General features: G+C 37.2%; 2 protein-coding genes across 3 annotated transcripts in view; both read right to left on the reverse strand.

Annotated features, from left to right (window-relative positions):
• Positions 1-1,998: 1,998 nt before the first annotated feature.
• LOC106662718 lies at positions 1,999-12,103 on the reverse strand. Of its 2 annotated transcripts, none has more exons than XM_024225414.1 (4): positions 12,052-12,103; positions 2,616-2,805; positions 2,226-2,503; positions 1,999-2,157 (listed from the first exon to the last, which is right to left on the reverse strand). In XM_024225414.1, the coding sequence occupies exons 2-4, from the start codon at positions 2,760-2,762 to the stop codon at positions 2,019-2,021; spliced, it is 564 nt and encodes a 187-aa protein (XP_024081182.1). In that variant the 5' UTR covers positions 2,763-2,805; positions 12,052-12,103; the 3' UTR covers positions 1,999-2,018. The 2 variants fall into 2 exon arrangements, with proteins under 2 accessions (XP_024081182.1, XP_014242442.1); XM_014386956.2 differs by lacking the exon at positions 12,052-12,103 and adding an exon at positions 11,842-11,900.
• A 7,166-nt stretch (positions 12,104-19,269) lies between these two features.
• The window catches only part of LOC106662907, a 37,951-nt gene continuing 36,937 nt past the window's right edge, over positions 19,270-20,283 (reverse strand). The window contains exon 4 of the mRNA XM_014387353.2: positions 19,270-19,729. Within this exon, the coding sequence (XP_014242839.1) occupies positions 19,621-19,729 (109 nt within the window). The 3' untranslated portion in view covers positions 19,270-19,620. The remainder of the gene's footprint in view (positions 19,730-20,283) is intronic.

The raw sequence follows: 20,283 nt of genomic DNA on the forward strand, positions 1-20,283 counted from the left end.
TTTGCTCGAGAACACGGCTCTTGGTCTTTGGACGATTGGTCTGCTGTGCTGTTCACAGGTGAGTGAAGATTTGCTCTACGATCTCCAGAAGTGAAAAATTGTGGAGAAGGCGAAATGAAAGGTACGAAGTTTGTAATTTTTCCCAGAGCCAACCTTTTTAACGTAGTCAGTGATGGCTGGGCGGGAATTTCAATAGAGAGTCGCACACCCATCGTCGATGAAATCAGCGACAATCTTATTCTAATGCACGATAATGCCCGTCCGCATGTCGCTCGCATAGTGCAAACATACCTTCAACAGCATAACATCAGGGTCTTAGCCTGGCCAGGCGTTTCTCCAGATTTGAACCCAATCCAACATTTATGGGATAACCTCAAAAGACGAATAAGAACACATCCATCAGTTCCCGATACACTCGACGATCTTAAAAGGACTCTTCGTGAAGAATGGGCTAACCTCCAGCAAAGAGGTATTTCCACACTGGTAGAAAGTATGCCGAGGCGTCTATGAGATGTAATTAAGGCAAGAAGAGGAAATACGCGATATTGAAATGTCAATTAAAAAACTAAAATATAAAAATAAATACAAATCAAGTTATATTAGAAGAGGGTGGTATTTTTTGCCGTCAGTGGATTTAGGCGTTTCGTGACCAAAAAAGCTTAAAAGGAGTTCAGTCAAACATTAAAAATGTACTGCCCATAAAAAAAGATTTGCACGATGGCGACCTTTGGAAATGTATTTTTATCAACCTTTTAAGTCACTCACCTGCACTAGGAATTTTCGTAAAAAGTACAAAAATGAACATGTTCCCGAATTTTTAAATTTATTGATGAATGACTGAATCTAGGAAAATATTTAAAAAGCTATCTTCTTCAACGTAAAAGTTTCTAAAAAATGAGACCTAGCGAAGGTCTGTGAATTAAAAGGCTAAGAAAATATGCATTTCCACCATTTTTTCGTCCAAAAACTAGGTGTCAGTTTTTTAAATAAATAAGCTCAATTAATAATATACACTGATTAATAATATTAACGCACCACCCTTGTTAAAGCCATTTTTTGGAATTTGAACTGTTGGTCCGGCAGTTTATGCGCGGCCATCTTCGCCTGACAATCTTCACTAGACGATTTCAATGAAACTTTTTATATTCTGTAAGTTGATATGTATCTTATATTCCGATTTATAATACTATCAGTTTGTTTTTATTAAATTGGGAGGACACCGATTGTTTTTTTGTTTTTTTTTTCAAATATAAAGGTAACCTTTGTCCTTTTTTGCCATGGCTTGGCAGGTGAACGATTCTTATTAAATTTTGTTCTATTAGTGTATTTTTGTTCTTTTGTTTTCTTTATTTTTCCTACGCCGCATTTACAAAATACGTAACATTTCCTTTTTCTCCCATTAGATTATTTTTGCGAGTAATTCTTTTGCTTCCTCATGCCTGGTTTTCGCATTTTGCGATTTTAGTTAAAGGTTCAAATTCTTTGTGGCTGTAGTTTATACCACAAAATGAATTTGGGATTACAAGTTGTTATGAGAATCTATTTTTAGCAAACTCACCCGTTGCCTGTAATTGCCTCATGTCTTGGGGACCACTATAAACGTTAGGCTATTTGAAGATGTCAGTTTTCAGGCTATTTAGGCAGTTCCAGATAAGTTTCGAGGTGATCTCGTAGGCTTGAAGAACCTTTAAAGCTGTCTGAAAGAATAATTATTGTTGCACCTTTGAGATGTTTGAAACTAGTTCCCTGACCAAGATCGTGTCGCCACTTTCTCATCATCCCTAACCATATTTGTTGCATAACCTCAGCATTCATGTGATCGTGATTTTCTATTCCAATCTTTGTCCAAACGCAGGCTTGGACTGTCATTCTCTATGAAAAACGATACATGTCGATCAATAGGCAATTGAAGGAAATGATAGACTGGATAAAATTAATTAATGTACAAATGTTTTATTATGAAAAATATTAAATATGAACAACATTAGGAGGAAAAGAACGTTAGTTATATAGAAGAATTATGTCACGCTTTTATTCAGGTTTTTCTCAGCCGAACAGGAGTATTTCTGGTCGCAGATTCCGTGGTTGGTGCCGTACTCGATCGCCTCCTGAATCTCCCCAACTAGAGTCTCGTACTTCTCATCATAGCCGATGATACTGAAAGACAAAAACGGTTAGGAAAGTGATTTCGCCGGCATTTCGAACACTACTGTGTCTGTACTTACTCCGCGAACATTTTAGAGCTTTTCAAGAGTAGTTTGGCCGCCTGGAGGTACTGCTTGCTCTTCTTCGGATCCTGACAGGCCACTCTGTAAAGGCATGAGTAGTTCTTGTCCGTGTCTCCCATCAGATAGCTCGTAATTAACATGATTTCCGTTTCTGAGATGAGTTCTTCCGACTCGATGGACCGGCCCTTGTGCCCGCCCCCGTACATAGTCACTCCAAACAAGAGACCCTTCAGGACCAGTAGGATCACCAAATTGGTCAGGTTCAAACTTAAGACCTAAATATAAGGCGTAACTTGACATCAATACTTTTTAAAGTCACACAATACATCAATAATTATTTAAACTAAAGGAGAATTTATGATTTTGAGTTTAGTAAAAAAAAATTACTTGGCTAGATCCGGATCTTCCCAAAAGTTCCTTTGCGATGTCACCAATGTCGATCCTCGGCGTCTTTTCACTCTCGTCCAAAATCACCGCGCAGTTGGCTAGCCCAAGGCAAAGGAGCATCATGGTCAACAATATCGTGGAGCTCATCTCGGATGTTTGTCTTGGCCGTGTTCGAACAGTTCTGCAGATCCTTCGGCAAAAAACACCATATATACCCAGGATCCGAGCATAACGCTTTCATCCGTCACTTGAGCGAGTTGATTACGCCCGGAAAAACAATGGAGTTCCTTGTTATTGTGTCATCTGAACAAGTCGCAGATTCCGCTTAGGCTGCTGTCAACCGATGTGCACGTCGCGGGCTGCGAGCACGGCCCATTGTCGATCCCTCGTACAATTAGGAAGTGAAAATACGAAGAAAGTTAAGCAGATCGCCTGTTTTGCTTATCGAACACTAGCCGAATCAGTCTTGTTTTCCTCAGACTTTTACGCTTTTCTCACAGGGAAATAACTCAAAAAGTTCTGATTTTTATCAAGCAGCAGTCGTGTTGAGGGTAGTTTAAAAGTTGATTTAGAAAGTCATCAGATTTTATAACCTCAACCACCAGAACTCAACAAGTATTAGTATGTAGATTGGCGTAAACCGAACTTCATAATTATAAAAATAAAAATAAAACCCTAAATAAAAGCCACAACATATTACATTGAGCATGGAAGTTAGGGTCTTCTTAAACGTTCAACAACACTTAAATAATTTGCCACACAAAGTCAGATTTTCGGACAGTAAGCAAATTATAAAAATTGACCTGTCTAATTTATTTTTTATTCATTTATGTTTTAGTGGTCAATTGACCAAGTTACTTCTTTCAATTAATTATTCTTGTTATGAAAGGTCTTGGTTGAGATAAAAAGAGGCTCGAAGTCACGATAGCTCAAGTGGTAGAGCAGCGGCGTATTTAGCCGAAGGTCTTGGGTTCGAATCCCGCTCGTGACACTGACTTTATTTTTTATCTTGATCCACTCTATTCCACAGACAGAGACAACCAAAAACACACTTTTTATAAAAAACAGTCTTTATTTTTTTAAACCATATCGATTTTGGGGAGCTGCTTGCAACCCCTCTTCAGCTGTTATTAATGCCCAGTTTCATGAAACAATAAAAAAATTATCACTATAAAATGACATAATTTTTATGAGTCATATATATATATTGTATCCATAGTATTTACACATATTTTTCTAGGAATTTTTTCTTTTTTTTAATATCAGGATATTAACAGGCTGTAATAACAAACCCACGAACCCAACACGTTGTTATTACAGCCTGTTAATATCCTGATATTAAAAAAAAGAAAAAATTCCTAGAAAAATATGTGTAAATACTATGGATACAATATATATATATGACTCATAAAAATTATGTCATTTTATAGTGATAAATTTTTTATTGTTTCATGAAACTGGGCATTAATAACAGCTGAAGAGGTTATGGTTTAAACATCAATATGGTTTAAAAAAATAAAGACTATTTTTATAAAAAGTGTGTTTTTGGTTGTCTCTGTCTGTGGAATAGAGTGGATCAAGATAAAAAATAAAGTCAGTGTGACGAGCAGGATTCGAACCCAAGACCTTGTAACAAATGTAATGTATTGGGCTGGTGCAAAAATGGTGACAATGCAAGGCCCCACACTGCTAGGATTGTGCTGGGGACTACTTGGATGGGCTTCAATTCAATATTTGAAGGGACCAGCATGTAACCCCGACTTAAACCCTATCCCCTGTGGGGTGAAGATCGTAGTAAAAAGTCGCCCAGAGATACCAGACTAGTTGGAGAATTGGAATGTTGGAATGGAGCGCTGTTGGAGGGGCATGAAAATATTCCACAGAACTACATTCAAAATTTCATAAAATCAATGCTACGAGTGGTCAAATTAAACATAACTATTTTTGTATAAACGGTCGGGTGATTATGAAGGGTGCGGTAAGGTTTCAAATGCTATATCCTTACGATTCCGCAGGGTTGGCATTGCTACTTATGGCACGGCGTTATCGTGAAGAAGAATCGGCCCCTTACGGTTTACCAATGCTGGACAAAGCCGTTGCAGTTTGTCAATTTCTGGGCAATATATCTCTGATAGTTCCACCATAATTCAGGAAATTGTAGTGAACAGCCCCAGCAGTACCCCACCAAGCAGTCACCATAAACTTTGTTGGGTATAGATGTGATTTCGGATAGAGTTTTGATGCTGCACCCTTGTCCAATCACTGACCTGTTTGCCTTCTGTTATCGTACAGAATCCATGTCTCATTGCACATGATGAGAAATGGATCAGTTTGGTGGTGCAACAGAAGGGACGTGCAAATTTCAAAACGTCGATTTCTTTGGGCTTCGGCTGGTTGGTGCGGTACTCCACTTTTCGAGCTTCTTTAATTTACCAATTTGCTCCAGATGGCGAACAACGGTTGAGTGGTCAACACTAAACTCTTACACAATTTCCCGTGTTGTCTTACGTGAATTTTCTTCAATCAACGTTTCGAGTTGGTCATCATCCACAACGGACGGCCTACCGCGACCTTCCCTGTCTGATGAAGACGAAATCTCTGAAATCATCGGTACACCATGGATTCGCTAATGCTTCCCTCCTCCTCAAACAATATTGCTGTTACGCGCAGTTTGGGCCACACTTCGCCCAAGGTTAAATTCGTACAAATAAATTTGACGAAAATTTAGATTGAACATAATTAATTATAAATTTCAATTTAAAATAAAATATTTTGTATAAAGCATAACAGTTAAAATTATAAGAGCCTAAAACCGGCTCTACTATATAGTTTTGTTTTTCAAGGGGGCTTTAAGCCCCAGAATAAAGTTTATTTTTTCTTAATTCACTACTTTCGTGGTCCTCTTGACCAATTAATACATGACAATTAATTAAGGTTTTTAGTAGAGATGAAAGTCGTGGGTTCGAATCCCTCTCGTGCCATTGACTTTTTTTCATCTCAACTAAAAACCTTAATTAATTGTCATTTATTTTTTCTTCTTCTTTTTCTACCTTGTTTTTCTTTCCTTGTTTTTTCATTAATAAGCATATTCAAAACTAAACTATCCGTTAAAATCATACCCAAATATTTGTAATAATTAGTTACTTCAACTGATTGGCCTTCAACAAACCACTTTTCATTTTTGGCAGACCTTACCCCCTTTTTAACCATAACTAGTTTAGATTTTTTTTAATTTATACGCAAAGCCCATATTTTAAAGTTGTAGTTTAAAGCATTCATTATTAGTTGAAACGCTTGTTGAGGCCACCAAAATTGAGGATATCTTCCAGGTTATAAACAAAAAGTGAAAATAACAATGGGCTCAGAACAGCTCCCTGTTCACTGCCATTGCATTGTCAAATTCTTTATTTATACCTTCTTTACAACATACACTACCAACGGTATTTGTTAGGAGTTATTCATTTTTGTCCATAATTCCAAGTTTAAAAAAAAAAGTATGTTTTACTCCGTACTAACAGGCACGTCAAATTGTATATAAATTTAAGTGGTGTAAATCCTTGTTAGCTGATCAGGGAAGACCAATTAACCAATTAATCTTCCTAAGATGTTTTTATGTCTCAAACTCTGGAACTTCAAGTAAGTAGCTTAACGCCATTGTCGGAAAGAATCATTAGGAAATCAACAATACACATAAAAAGTATATCAAGATATTGGATAAAAACTACTTGACGACCCCAGATTTCAGTATTATTAAGCCAGTCCAACCTTTCTGGTTAAAAACTTCATTACTGCTCAATTTAACGTTAAAATTGTCTTCCTTATGCAAATGTTAAAATATTACTGAATGTCAGTACCAAATGCAAGAATTTATTTACTAGCCGTATTTTAATTTAGACCAAAAATAGTTTTTTATTCTTATCGTCATTTGTTATAGTTAACAGCTTTAAGTTATAAATAATAATCCATTGTTTTCTTTTTATCTACACTGTTGATTATTTCCGTCTTCCTGAAAGTGGAAGATCTTGATTGTACCACTTTTGTCTGGTCCCTCCCAGTTTTTTCTGTTGCGTCTCAAGGACTCGCCTATGAATAGAATATAATTGTGTACGAAATAATGGGAACAAAAAATGATGTAATTATTTCAGGGGTAAAAGGGATGCGCCTTTGAGGCGAGGATGGGACAATCGGCTCTAGAAAGCGTCCTTACGAAGACCATTGTTAACTTTTACCACAACTGAAGTAAACGCTCGAAAAACCGCGTATAAATGTTAATTTATAGTTAAACAGAAAATTCTTAGATCCCTGATAACAATAGCAAAAAAGTCAACCTTCAATCATAGTTTCTACAGTTTATTTTGTATAAATATTATCAAAATTAATTTCTCCTCTTTATTGTCATATTTATGAGATTGTATTTTTGAAATTAGAATCAACGCAGATGGCGAATCGCTTAAAAATAGTTTCCCTTAATGATTATTGAATGGAATTGACAGTAATTGATAGTTCGATTGTAGACAGGATGTCCTGGGATTGGACAAACGTTCTTCTTCTCATCAACCAAGAGAGATTGTAGTGTTTTGAGTACGCTGTCCTGTTGCATTGACCTATCTGAAGATCCTTTCCCTTCGGGCATTATCATTATTGATCCGACGTTCTCGATTCGCTATCGAATTATCTTTGACATTATTTTATTTAAAAACGACTCCGAATAGAAGATAAACTAATCGTTGTTCTTGCGTCTTTATAGAAAAAAGAAATTCTGAACTGAAGCATTGTTAACAAAATAGAAATATATTTTTTTAAGTTGATAAGGTAGCTTAAAAGTAGGAAAGTAGTGATAGAAAACCAAGAAATGAAGCTCCGGGTGAATGTCCTTAAGACATGGTAGGTGTGGAACCTAATACTTAAAACCATTATTTAAAAAAAAATCAATCAGAACTTATTCCCTCGAGGATCTGACATCCGCCATTGACTACCCTATACATGTAATAAAAAACGTAACTATTTAATAACTTTACTATATAATAAAAAACTAAAAAATCGTTCAAAATTCCTCTTGTAAACAAAGAGCATAATCGAGAGCCAGCAAACAAAAGCTTATATTTTTGCCTGACACCTCGTAATTAGTTTCAAACCGAATGAAAAAAGTGGCAATGTGCTACAATTAGCGACCAATTAAGAAGCTAAAAGATAAATAATACACCCAAAGAAAGATCACGATATCACCAACATATCTCCGGCATCATCGATGGCAACGGTGACGGTCCCATGTAATATTTAAGTTTGCTAACTTTGCTCGAAATAATAATATAATAATTAAAAATTCTTTTATTCAAGTAGAAGCTAGCTTGAAATATTGGTCAATAAAAACATTGAAAAGATTTTTCAATTTATAACCGTAGAAAAGTCAATGGATATAGAATGTCCTAAAATATGTAAAACTATGAATATTTTGTATTAAAATTATATGAAATATTCTTTTTGAGTTAGTAAAATATTTGGCAATTAGAATATATTTTTAAATATGCTCCGGACAGGTTTGGACTTGACCTGACATGAGGTTGAAACTTTGGGTGGTGCCTGACTGTCGGTGAGTGAGATCGTGAGAATGGATTTCATGATTCCAGACACATTTTGGATTTTCCTCACATATGGTTGAAGCTTTGGAAGCTGTCAGCCTGTCAGAAAGTATGGCTATCTTTTTAGAATGGATTTCATGCAATACCAAAAATATTTGTACTTCACCCAAAATGAGGTGAAAGCTTTGAGTGTTGTCTGACTGTCAGATATAGTTTTCCTGTGATTCTCCCAACCCTTGGTTACAAGGGGGATGTCCGGGCGCAAATAACGGTGCAGCCCTGAGGGCGTGGCAACCTCTCTAAAGCACAAGCTGTACTCGTGTCAGCCTCGGGACCAGATCCTGTCTGCATAGACGGGAGAGGGTGCATAACCATCTGTCCTACGGGGTAACATAAATTTTTTTAAAAGTTCAGCCCCTGTTACAATGGGAATGGACTCGTAGTTGGCCGTGTTGAGACCCCTGGCGGGTACTTAGACAGAGGCTGTCTTTTATCTGTGACCTTCGCAAGAAACTTGCATATAACCACTGACCCGGCCTCACGGGATACGGCGGATCGGACGGCAGCGTATAAGCATTGAGGACGCTATGATTATGCTGAAAGGCCCCTCGAATGCGTGAGTAGGGGGTAGTGAATCGATTGCTCTTACTCGAGTATGCTTTGCACGTAGGTGAAGGCTGAGCTCGATTGGAAGCTTTTACCGTAGGCGGTACTTCCTCTAGGTGGTGGTTAGCAATTCCACTATAAACAAAATCGCGGCCGAAGCGGATCCGGTAGTTTCTACGCTAGGGAAGCCCCACAACTCTGAGAGGTAGAGTGGCCTTCTCTACCTAGGGAGTGCGCAGAAGACCGCTGATGTATTTCGGCTTAGGTAGTTCTATTCGCGCGGCATACTGATGCTTAATGCAGGCCCCGACCTCTCGTAATGGGAAAGCGGGGAGCGAGGTTGTCTTAGGCCTTCGGGGCTGAGCTGCCTCTACACCAATGCTGCGGCAGTAACACCATTCTGTCGTACGTGAAGGTGCGTCAGCTATCATCTTGAGAATCAAAACGTCCTATAAGGCCGAATAGGCTAGGTGCGGACGTTAACGATCCTCATTATCCTTTTAAGGACGACCGAGTATTTGGGAACCTCATGTCCTGTCAGGAGTCAAACCAGTATCCTGGTTGGTTGGGGTTGCCTTCTTCATCCATCCATTTTTCGAAGTATCCTGTTTTTCCTTTTAAGATCCTTTTAACGACGACCGAGTATACGGGAAAGCATGTCAGATAGTGTGGCTATCTTCCTACAGTGTACTCCTTATCCTTTTATTTCTCTGGACCAGTATTCAATTTCTTTAATTTCTTCCTGAAAAAATCTATCATATCTGCCTATGGACATAATCAAGTAAGGCTCTGGCTCCCGGTCTTTGAGCCGTCGGTGTAACATAACGAATCGGACTTAAGAAACCTTGCTTGTTGTGAAACTGAATTTTGTGGTTGTAACATAATCTGCACACCTGACATGTCTTCAGCGTGTAATTCTTCCTTCAGCTTTAGCTGTTCATTTGCATGACCCTGCCTGGTTCATGGTCGTCCTTAGCTTACTTAGCTTATATGTCATTACCTTATCTCCTTTCATAAGAAGTGAAAAATTCATATATTCATCTTTCTCCCATATTATTTATTTGTTGAAGGCATTTACAGAATATAAAAATTATTGTATTTTTGAAAAGCTTCATCTACTGAAAAAACTGATGGAATTGGGCCGTCCATCTGTTTAGCTAAACGGTGACTTTCTTAACTACTCTGCAGAGCACCTGCAGTTAGGGACTCAAAAGGTTCGTTCATTCCTGTTTAATTTTTTTTTTTAATTTCTCCAATACTACTATATAGTGATACGAAATGTACGACTATTACCAGAAGTATTTGTATTGTGACCAGCAGCTTTCACCTCGATTGGCCAAGAAATCCCATCCACAATCAAGATTCCCTCAAATGGAATAAATTCTGCCCAGTTAGTCTTTCCTTAATGTGAAAGATCTTCACATATATTGAAGTCCATGCAAGGAGTTTTTTTACCATTCACACATTCTTCCTCATATCAAATGAGGTAAAATGACGAGTAAAATGTTTGAATTTCGACAGTTTTTTTAATGTACTAAATATCTTCGCTCCTGAACGTGGTAACGTTTTGTCTTTAATGAGGGACTTAAAAAACGCATAATCAAGTCTTTTCAGCTTAAAAAATTGTATATTTGATCTTGTCAGATGTGATTCGAGATTCTTCTTCGCTACCACAGTTTTTTCTTTAATTTCAGTTAGGGCTTTCGAGAAGCAAGGAAACATATTTTAGATAGTGAAAGTTCCTGTTGGAGATCTGATTTTGTGATTTTTCTTTTTCGACGTCGGATTTCATACTTTCCACGTTATCGTCGATCGTGGTTAATTTATCCATTACGGACTCTAATTTATTTAAGAGAATCTGTTCGAAAGACATACAGAACTTGAGAAGGCATATGTACCGGATGGGGAATATTGATAGGACCATTGATGATTTCCTAAGAAGAAGAAAGAGACCGCGGAACACATTTTATGTTACTTTGATGATCAATCCAGATATCGATATATTAGAAAATTCGGTACAGTTCGTACAGAAAAGAACCACTGGCAAGTATAAAAACTTGATCAATAGACAAAAGCTAACTAGTGCTCTAAACAAAAGTAAAAGAACACATTGGATCATTTAGGTCGAGGTGCGAAAAGCTCTTTCTCCACCTCTTATATGCCTATCTTTAACCCCTAAGATCCTATTGTTGCAAATTCGTAGGTGGAGAAATTTTGCTAACAGATAAACTTGGATGGAAGAAAGATGAATAAGGTTTTCATTCCTTCTGAAAGAAGTTGTCATTTTATCAACTGTTCATACCTCTACAGACTGTGATAAGATCTCATAGCAGTTTTGTTGTGATAATGGTGATATCTGAGAGGTGCTTAACCTGTTTTAGTTAAGCGATATACGGGAATCACTAAATATGGTATAACGATGAAACACCGCGGTCATGCAAAACCAGCGAGACTGGGCAAACCAGGCAACCAAACTACAAGGGTTTTATTCTTTTTAGTAAATTCTTTTCGAAAGGCGTAATAATTAATTGTCTGTAGTAGTGATTTGGGCCTGTATGATTGACCGTAGTTTCACATGCTCTTTCCATTTCAGCTTGATATTCAGGATCATTCCCGGGTATTTAGCTGTATGTATGATACGAACAATGGTGAGAGACGGTAGTCTAATTTTTTATTTGTAAAGTTTATGCTTTGTACGATTTATGCTGATTTAGTCTGCATCTCCATTTTTATTCGTTATGTTGTTTCATTGCCTTTTGAAGAATTAAAAAAACTGGTTGGTATCCGGTCCTATTGGTATCACCATTGTATATCATCTTCTAACGTTGCAATCATTATGCCGTCCATTTTCAGTAAAGTAAAGGACCTAGGATGCTCCCTTGGGGTATTCCCGTATTTATTCGTATTTCCTCTGAGTGTAACGTATCCATCTTTTCTTCTGTCGGTTAGCCGTAGAACTTACGAATTATCTTTTTTCAAATGGGTTATATTTATATAATATTTTATTGAATACTAAACAGAGTATGAAAATATTGGCTTACGAGAGATTGACAGTTGGTAGATCAGTAGCCTCAACGACCGCAACGAATCCTTCACCATGATGGCCACGTGGGAAGCAAGGTTAGTCAGGACCGAGTCATTTCGGTAATTTGGTTTATTTTCTTAAATAATACTCAGTTCCAACAATTACCATGAACGTTGATCAGACAACTTTTCGAAAACGACCTAGGCAAAAAAGGAAAACAAACTACCTGTAATAACTGATTCGTGGTGAAAACACCGAGGGCAGATAGCCGTATTGACTCGCCAACACTGGGAACCAGACTGTTTTTAATAACATTTATCCATAACAACCTATTGAGTCTAAAATGGTAATATTATTTTCATTGAGCTTATTTTTTTCTTATCTTCACTTATTATCCTGAAATGTGCCGTTCACGAAAACGTTTTCTAACAGGCTTCTTCTTGTGCAGATGACTAATTATTGTAATTTATGATTCCAAATTTAGAATTTACCTTCTTTAATTTGTTGAATGGCGAGTAATGTTTTTACCACTTTTTGTGTTTAACAAGTTCAATTGTAGGAGGAATTCACCGAATTCCATGTGGGTCAAGAGTGTACAATTTGAATGATTATGATCCAGGAGAGCTAATAGAGTTTGAAAGTTACCGTGATACTATCGGTAAGACTACCGCTCTGAACTAGTTTAACGAGGAGTGCGGTCACATTCTGTTGAAGAGTCATATCCTTCTTATTGAAACCGCTGTTTGGTTAGGCTCCCGCTTAGTCATAAACGCCAGCCATATTTGCATTATATTGCCTCGGATTAATACAAGCAACGTTTTTGGTACAACGGTTGCCGACATTTATGATAACTTCATAAATTATATGAGGACAATTGTTTGCCACAAGAATAAAAAGGCTGTAGTTACTCTTTGTGAATCTGCGATACCCCGCTACTATCATTCCGGAGGGATATATCAGTCCTTTAAATAGTAGGGAAGTAGTAGCGAGATCTAGTTGGAGGACATTTCAGGTTCATAAGATCAGTACTTTCCAGCTGTTCGGAATTAAATCCAGGACTTTGTGTGAGTTCCTTCCAGTAGTATGATTGCTTTCAGCGTAGGTAAAGCGTCCCCTCGTAGAAGTTATAGTCCATCCGTCACAACGACCCCCAGAATACATTTTGATTTGTAACATTTTAAAAGATAGAAAGTACATTATTTAAATTCCTATTTTAAAACCTATCAGCTATTCAGTGTAGCATTTCTCTATCTTTCTTAATCTTTCTCGCTCTCTGCCTTTCTCTCTCGCTGTCTTTCTCCCTCTCCCTCTCCTTCTCTCTGTCTCTCTCTCTCTATCTCACTCTCTCTCTCTCTCTCTCTCTCTCTCTCTCTCGCTCTCTCGCTCTATATATCTATCTTTATCGCTCTGTATCTATCTATCTATATTTATCTCTCTATCTATAATTCTATTTACATTTCTCCATCCATCTATCTTTCTCTCTCCATGTCTTTCTCCCTCTCCCACTCCTCTCTCTCTCTCTCTCTCTCTCTCTCTCTCTCTCTCTATATATATATATATATATATATATATATATATATATATCGATCTATGTATCAATCTATCTATCTCTATCTCTCTGTATCTATCTATCCATCATTCTGTTTATATTTATCCATCTATCTATCTGTCTTTCTATCATTCTGTTTACATTTATCCATCCATCTATCTTTCTCTCTCCATGTCTTTCTCCCTATCCCACTCCTCTCTCTCCCGCTATTTCCCCCTCTCCTTCTCCCTTTCCCCCTCTCTCACCCTCACACTTTCCACTCCCTCTCCCTCTCCCGCTCCTTCTCTTTCTCCCTTTCTCTCTCTCTCTCTCTCTCTCTCTCTCTCTCTCTCCTCTCTCTCTCTAACTCTTACTTTCTCTCCCGCTCTTTATTTATTTGTTTCTATCCGCTCCCCTCACTCCTTCTCTCTTATCTCCATATTTTGTCATTGATAATTTCATGTTGAATACTTACGAGGTTAATGTACACTGGCTTTCAGTTTTTCACTTTGATTCCACAGCAAGTGCAGAATTTCTTATATCATTTAAGGCAGCGATGTTTGCCACAAAACAAACTTGAACTCTTTAGTCAATTAGTCACAATCAACAATTTCTTGGGATTAAATTAACATACATTTTCCGAACAAATTTCATGCGGTGCATTGCGTCTACTCTGGAGTAGACAACTTCCGAAAAAAGCATAAAAACTGTTTTATTCTTATTTCAGGCATTAGTATTTATCAGAGTAAAAGATTGTAAAAATATAACTAACGATACCGATCTGTACGTCTAAGAAATTAGCGATTTTACAAAACCCTTCAAGTTTCTACTTCTAAACCCAATGAGTGATAACAATTTTTTGAAAGTAAGTAATTATTTATTATTTATTATAGATTGTTTGCGTTTAACAGTGAAAATAATATTTTGTTTTGATTGTATTGAGTGATAACGAGTCTGAAAAATGTAGTTAACCGTTGAAGTGATGGTTGCCTGGTCGATCTAGATCCAGCTTTCTCTTAATCATGTTTGATTCGGTTCTTGTCTTTGATGTAGTCTCATTTCCGGCCTCTGGAATCGATGAGTGACACGTCGTAAAGAAAGGTCAGTGAAACTTTTTCCATTTTGCCTCGTATGTATTTGCAAAGTGAATGAAAGCATATTAAAACCTATTAGCTGTTAATTTAAAAACGATAATATCCGATGCACGTTCTCTTTATTGGTTTCTCCCATTAAAATTGTAAACTTAGAAAGTTCACAACGTCATTTCGATAATAATTAATCTCTTAATAACGAAAATTGATAAATAACCTAAATATAAGTCATTGGCTGATGAGATCTCCTCGGGTTTAATATCAACGGGCTCAATTTATCGATTTTGTAAAATCACTTGTATAATCAAAATCTGTTGTACATCGGAATCGAAAAATAATGAGAAATATTTAATATCTCTTATTTTAAATTAATCTTCACTTTGTAACGGAAGATTCTTTTAATATCCGGTGTGATATGGCAGTCTGGGACAGATTGGTTAAAAATACAGATCCAGAAATTGGGAAAGAAACCGTATACAGTGGATATATGTATGTGTTGAATGAAAAAAAATCTCCTTTAATGCAAAATTCCTTCTACATTCATATTCTTTCGTTTAGGTATGGTATATTATCTTTTTTTCTACATTTGTAAATAATTCAGTGATTTTCTTCTGATATTTATTTTTATATTCTGTGCAAAAGTCCTTCTCGATTGCTGTCGACGCTCCTCTGACTGGTATCGTCGGAAGTAGTAAGTACATACGTATGCCCTGAGTGTCGAACATACTTCATATGTTTCAATTAATTAAGTTGAGATAAAAAAGGTAGTGTCACGAGCGGGATTCGAACCCACGGCCTTAGGCTAGATACGCCGCTACTCTCCCACTTAAGCTATCATGACGCCCAAATGGGCCGAAGTAATGTTTTGTACAGAATTATATCTGATTTCAGTTCTACAAACTTTAGTTGTTGTCCAAATCGTCGATTTCGTTTTTGTCGCTTGAATCTTGAGGATTCTATGTCAGCCTACTGTCTAAGTTTTTCAATTAATTAAGGTTTTTAGTTGAGATTAATAAAGTCAGTGTCACGAGCGGGATTCGAACACACGATGTTCGGCTAGATAGGCCGCTGCTCTACCACTTGAGCTATCGTGACCTCGATCCACTCGGACACTAACTTCCCATCTCAACCCACCTTTTGAATTTTCCCTCCCTTTTGCCATTTTTCAAATGTCGGGTAATCTATTTGATTCTCGGCGACAAATGAAATGGCCACGGAGAGCTTTAGTGAAGATATACTTCATTTTAACTTATTAAATTCACTAGTTTTCGTGGTCCGCTGGTAAAAAATGGCAAAAAGGAGAGAAAATTCAAGAGGTAGTGTTGAGATGGTGAGTTGGTGTCCGAGTAGATCGAAGTCACGTGGTTGAGTAGCGGCGTATCTAGCCGAAGGTCGTGGTTTCGAATCCCGCTCGTGACACTGCCTTTTTTATCTCAACTAAAAACCTTAATTAATTGAAAGATATTAATTGGTCAAGCGGACCACGAGAACTAGTGAACATTGTATATGCTCCAGCAGTCGATGGAATTTTGCCAAAATCGCACTCGTCTTCTGTTTCGGGTCGGATGCAGCGTGCTGTTGACGAGGCATCTTTCCGCTTCGAGAGACTGACTTACACTGAATCATCAGTTCAGCACACAATGGATTGGGATGAATCGATTTGTATGTACATTGAACATAAACAGTGCCGAAGTGAAGACTAACAACGACCCAGAATCAGAATTTGCTTCCGATGTACGCTGTAACCGATACTTCTGCCCCCCCCCCGGACCCATAAAATTGCACGCTCTAAACGGTGTGTACTTTGTAAACAATGATAATGTAATTTTTACTATACCATTTCACGGTGCCGGAGATTTTTTATTTTGTATGCTTTAACAGGTTGTACGTTCTATCGGGTGTCGTGGTAAACGATATCCACTATATCTGAAACCGCAGAAAATAAAGACACGATCTCAGGGAAAATAGATCATCCGTTTGTTATGACTGTGAATAAATAAGTTGAGAACAGAAATTGTTATTTACAAATATATACAGTGGTTTAGTAAACCTGTATAGCGAGTCTTACCTAGAAAACTTGCAAACCTATGTCATACCTCTTCGGTTCAAGCGGTGGAAGATAACGATAGACACAAAAATCCGGGCATTTTACATTCCCCCTTCGGAGAATAACCCCTGCTCCCATCTGCTACAATAGTATCTCTTACTTCTTAAAATATTGCTGGACGAACGATCAAACTACAAAATAAACGATTCATTTATGTTACTGGACAGACGACATGGTACTGTAAAGCTCGAACCTCCAACGTATCCAATCACTACAAAACAAAATCTTTCTAATTTTTAGTACACCTTCCATTCAGGATTTCTGGATCATATGAGAGATTGGATAAGTCGCAGTAGTAACATTGATATTTAAGGTAAACTACTCTCTAAAAACTCTCTGATGGTAATATACTGCTAGTTTAGATTAATCCATTTTATATACATTATAATAGTAATGTATTATTATATAGATATACCATCGGAGCAGAGGATGTTCGAAAAATCCAAAATCACAATTATCTTTTTAAAAAACTTTCAAATCATTATGAAGAGTCTAGAAAGCAATTTTAATAGTCATTTAAGGAAGTTAACTCAATTTGGATTTTTTTAAGGGATGGGGTTGATATAGATTATGACAATCCTTTCCTACACTGTGACCTAAGTAGATGTATTGTCGAACACCTATAGATTATAGCCATACCTTGGAGAATGCGATTTTTCTTATAAGAAGACAAAGCGCCTCTTCTTTTGGTGTAAAAATTGCCATGGCGAAGTGGCTGTAACCGGGCAAAGGCTTCTCATTCCCAAATCATATGTCTCTAATTCCTCTTGAAACAGTCGGCATCTTCCTGTATCCGCTGTGTCCAGCATTAGATGAAAGCCCATTATATTTCGTGGTCCGATTGACAAATAACTTATTTCAATTAATTAATGTAAGGTATTGGTTGAAATGAAAAAGTTAGTGTCATGAACGTGATGCGAACCCACGATCTTCAACTCAATACGCCGCTGCTCTAACCACTTGAGCTATCGTGACTTCGATCCACTCGGACACCAACTCCCCATGTCAGCCTACAACCCCTCCCTTTCTCTACAGAGTGAAGATATACTTCGTTTTACTTATTAAATCCATTATATTTCGTGGTCCGATTGACCAAGTAACTTCTTTCAATTAATTAATCTTTATGTAAGCTATTGGGTGAAATTCCTGATGGTTGAGAGAGAGAGAAGAATTACTTTTTGAGAGCTTTATAAATCACCTACCTTGCCTCATACCTGGCGTGTTTGACCAGGGTATGAGTTTTTCTTTCACGGTCCATTTTTCAAGTGCCAACTTACCCACACATTCCGGTGGATCTAGTTGTGGTACTAGTCCCATGGGTGAGGGGGTGTCCCTTTTGGGCTGGTTGGTCATCCTTTTCATTTTCTTCTAAGCCTCCAGTCCGGGAACCCTCATTAAGAAAATGTAGTTTTGTTTTTCCAGAGTCATTAGGCAATTTAGGCACTCCCAGACAAATTTGGAGTACAAAACGAACAGATTTAGTGTGTTTATACCAGCCTGGCAATCTAAAAGTGTGTAAATCTGTGGGCCTTTCATAATTTTTTTTTATTAACTCCTGTGCACAGAGTTGTATTGCATGAACCTCAGCTTGGAATGTTTCAATAAGAATGGTAAATGTTCCTGAATTAAGCTTTCAACCGATATGCTCAACTTCGACGTTACGGAGAACAATCACGAAGCTAAGGAAGGGGTGGGCATGACATAGAAGAGACTGAGGAAGATTAATGATTAAGTAAGGTTCACAACCTAGGTACTGAGTAGAGAGACACCTTGTTTAAGCATGACAGTGTCAGGATTCTTGACTTTTTAAAAAGCTCTCTACGCGAGTCGCGATAGCTACCTCAGAGCATAACACTAATAATTCTTTTTTGAATAAGAAAAACCTTATTTAAGTGTGAGCTGGCCTCAAAAAATCATCTCTATTTGAGGATTGGGAACAGCTCGTACAAACCACTCTGATCAATAGCAAAACAAAGTCGGCCGAGATTAGGTTGCAGATAGAAAATATGTTCCTCCCATCTCAACATGTGAAGGACAACACCCGACACTTTGTTATGCTGGGTCTAATGAGGACCCTCGCCATCTTTCAAGATGACAGCAGACGAAAAATCAAGGCAAGAGCTAAAACTGATAGCTTCTTTTTCATTATATTAAAAGCAAGTCTATATTCCGAAAAACAAGCCATGACTTTATCCATTGTGTGCTTAATTTTCAGTCTTGATTAATCGCAGGTAATTACCACGACGAGTATGTATATTAAAAATAATTGAGGGCCAAGTTTGGAACCCTGTGGTACTCCGCACTTGGGCGGGATCTCGGAAGAATCTCCTCACCAAATTTTGTTTTCTGGTGGCGACCCTGCGGACAAGAGGCAGAATGATCAATACCCTGAATTTCAATATTTTCCAACTTGCAAAATAAACGGTAATGGTTAACCAAGTCAAAAGATTTGGAAAGATTCAACAATATGGCCGCTACGTACAGCATATACCAACATATATTGATCCAACGAAAACAGCAAAGGGATTAGCATTTAATGAATTATTTTCCCTTGTTTGTCAGTTTTACTATTTTTTAAAGAACCATGTAAACAAAAACCAAACATAAAACGTTTTTTGTAGGTCTATTTTGTATATACATAATAGAACTGGGTAGTAAAAAAGATCAATTAAAAATTCTATTGTTTAAATATTAACTTTGTTTACAAAAACAAAAACTTATTACCACATTGCATACATAAATAATAAAGTTCTTAATTTACAATAATTCGCCTTGTAAAATAAGCCAACTACAATATTTACAATATAAAAATGGAATCAACCGGGGCTTGCAATTGCTATATTTACAAAGTAGTCAGTTATCGTATCGAGGGACGCACGAGATGAGAAGAAAGAGGACCTGAATTCTCCTGAAACTTAAGGACCGAAAAGGATCAGGCCTAAGTCTCAGTGAATTCGGGCCTGTGAAAATTTTCAATAAATAAATAGTCGAGAAAGAGTTGTACATCCCAGGCTTGGTTTTACAAAAATAACGTCCTATTATTATTATTATTGAGTCTTAGCCGGTGATCTAGCTGTGGCCGGAAGGACATTGGAACACTGAACAGTCCTTACGTCTAATGGCATCCATGACGTCGTCCAAATGGTAACTCACAGCTCCGGCCATACTCGGGTGCAACCTGGAAAAAAGTTACAAATATATTAACTCTATCGGTATTAAACTTAAAAGTAATATTTTAAACAAGTTGGCTTATACTCAGGGATGGCAATTATTAATCTTTATCGACACATCGGTTTTCTGTTATTTCGAAAACGATATATCGTGAAAAATATATCGATATATGTAATTTTAGGTAAATTACGACTATTTTATAATATCCATATGAGCTAGCTCAACTGGAAGAAAAGAACATATTAGTAACGGTAAAAATATACTCTTGGTCATGAATAATTATATAATTCTTATAAGTAGTAATAAAAAAGATATAAAATAAAATAAATTTAGGTTATAAAAATTATGGTTTTTAATCCTTTCGAGCATGTTTTACAAGTTGGCACTTGTTTTCCTTTTTCCGGTGCATTAAAATGTTTCCAAACAATACTTTTTTGACTTTTTCCCGGGGAAGGTCCCATGGTATAAACGTATAGATGCCTATGCCAACGTAGAAGGCAGAATGGTAAGTTAGGTTTACCCATGGACCATGGTTTAGGCACAATTATATTATATATATAT

This window comes from Cimex lectularius, unplaced genomic scaffold, assembly GCF_000648675.2.
Source record: "Cimex lectularius strain Harlan isolate CLEC.00 unplaced genomic scaffold, Clec_2.1 scaffold45, whole genome shotgun sequence".
Classification (NCBI taxonomy): Eukaryota; Metazoa; Arthropoda; class Insecta; order Hemiptera; family Cimicidae; genus Cimex; species Cimex lectularius.

Bases quoted from the DNA above. Each gene is read 5' to 3' on its own strand.
- LOC106662718 (XM_024225414.1), bottom strand. From the start codon at position 2,762: ATGAGCTCCACGATATTGTTGACCATGATGCTCCTTTGCCTTGGGCTA. The intron at 2,504-2,615 runs GTAATTTTTTTT...CCTTATATTTAG, and splicing joins GAAGATCCGGATCTAGCCAA to GTCTTAAGTTTGAACCTGAC. The intron at 2,158-2,225 runs GTAAGTACAGAC...TTTGTCTTTCAG, and splicing joins AGCTCTAAAATGTTCGCGGA to TATCATCGGCTATGATGAGA.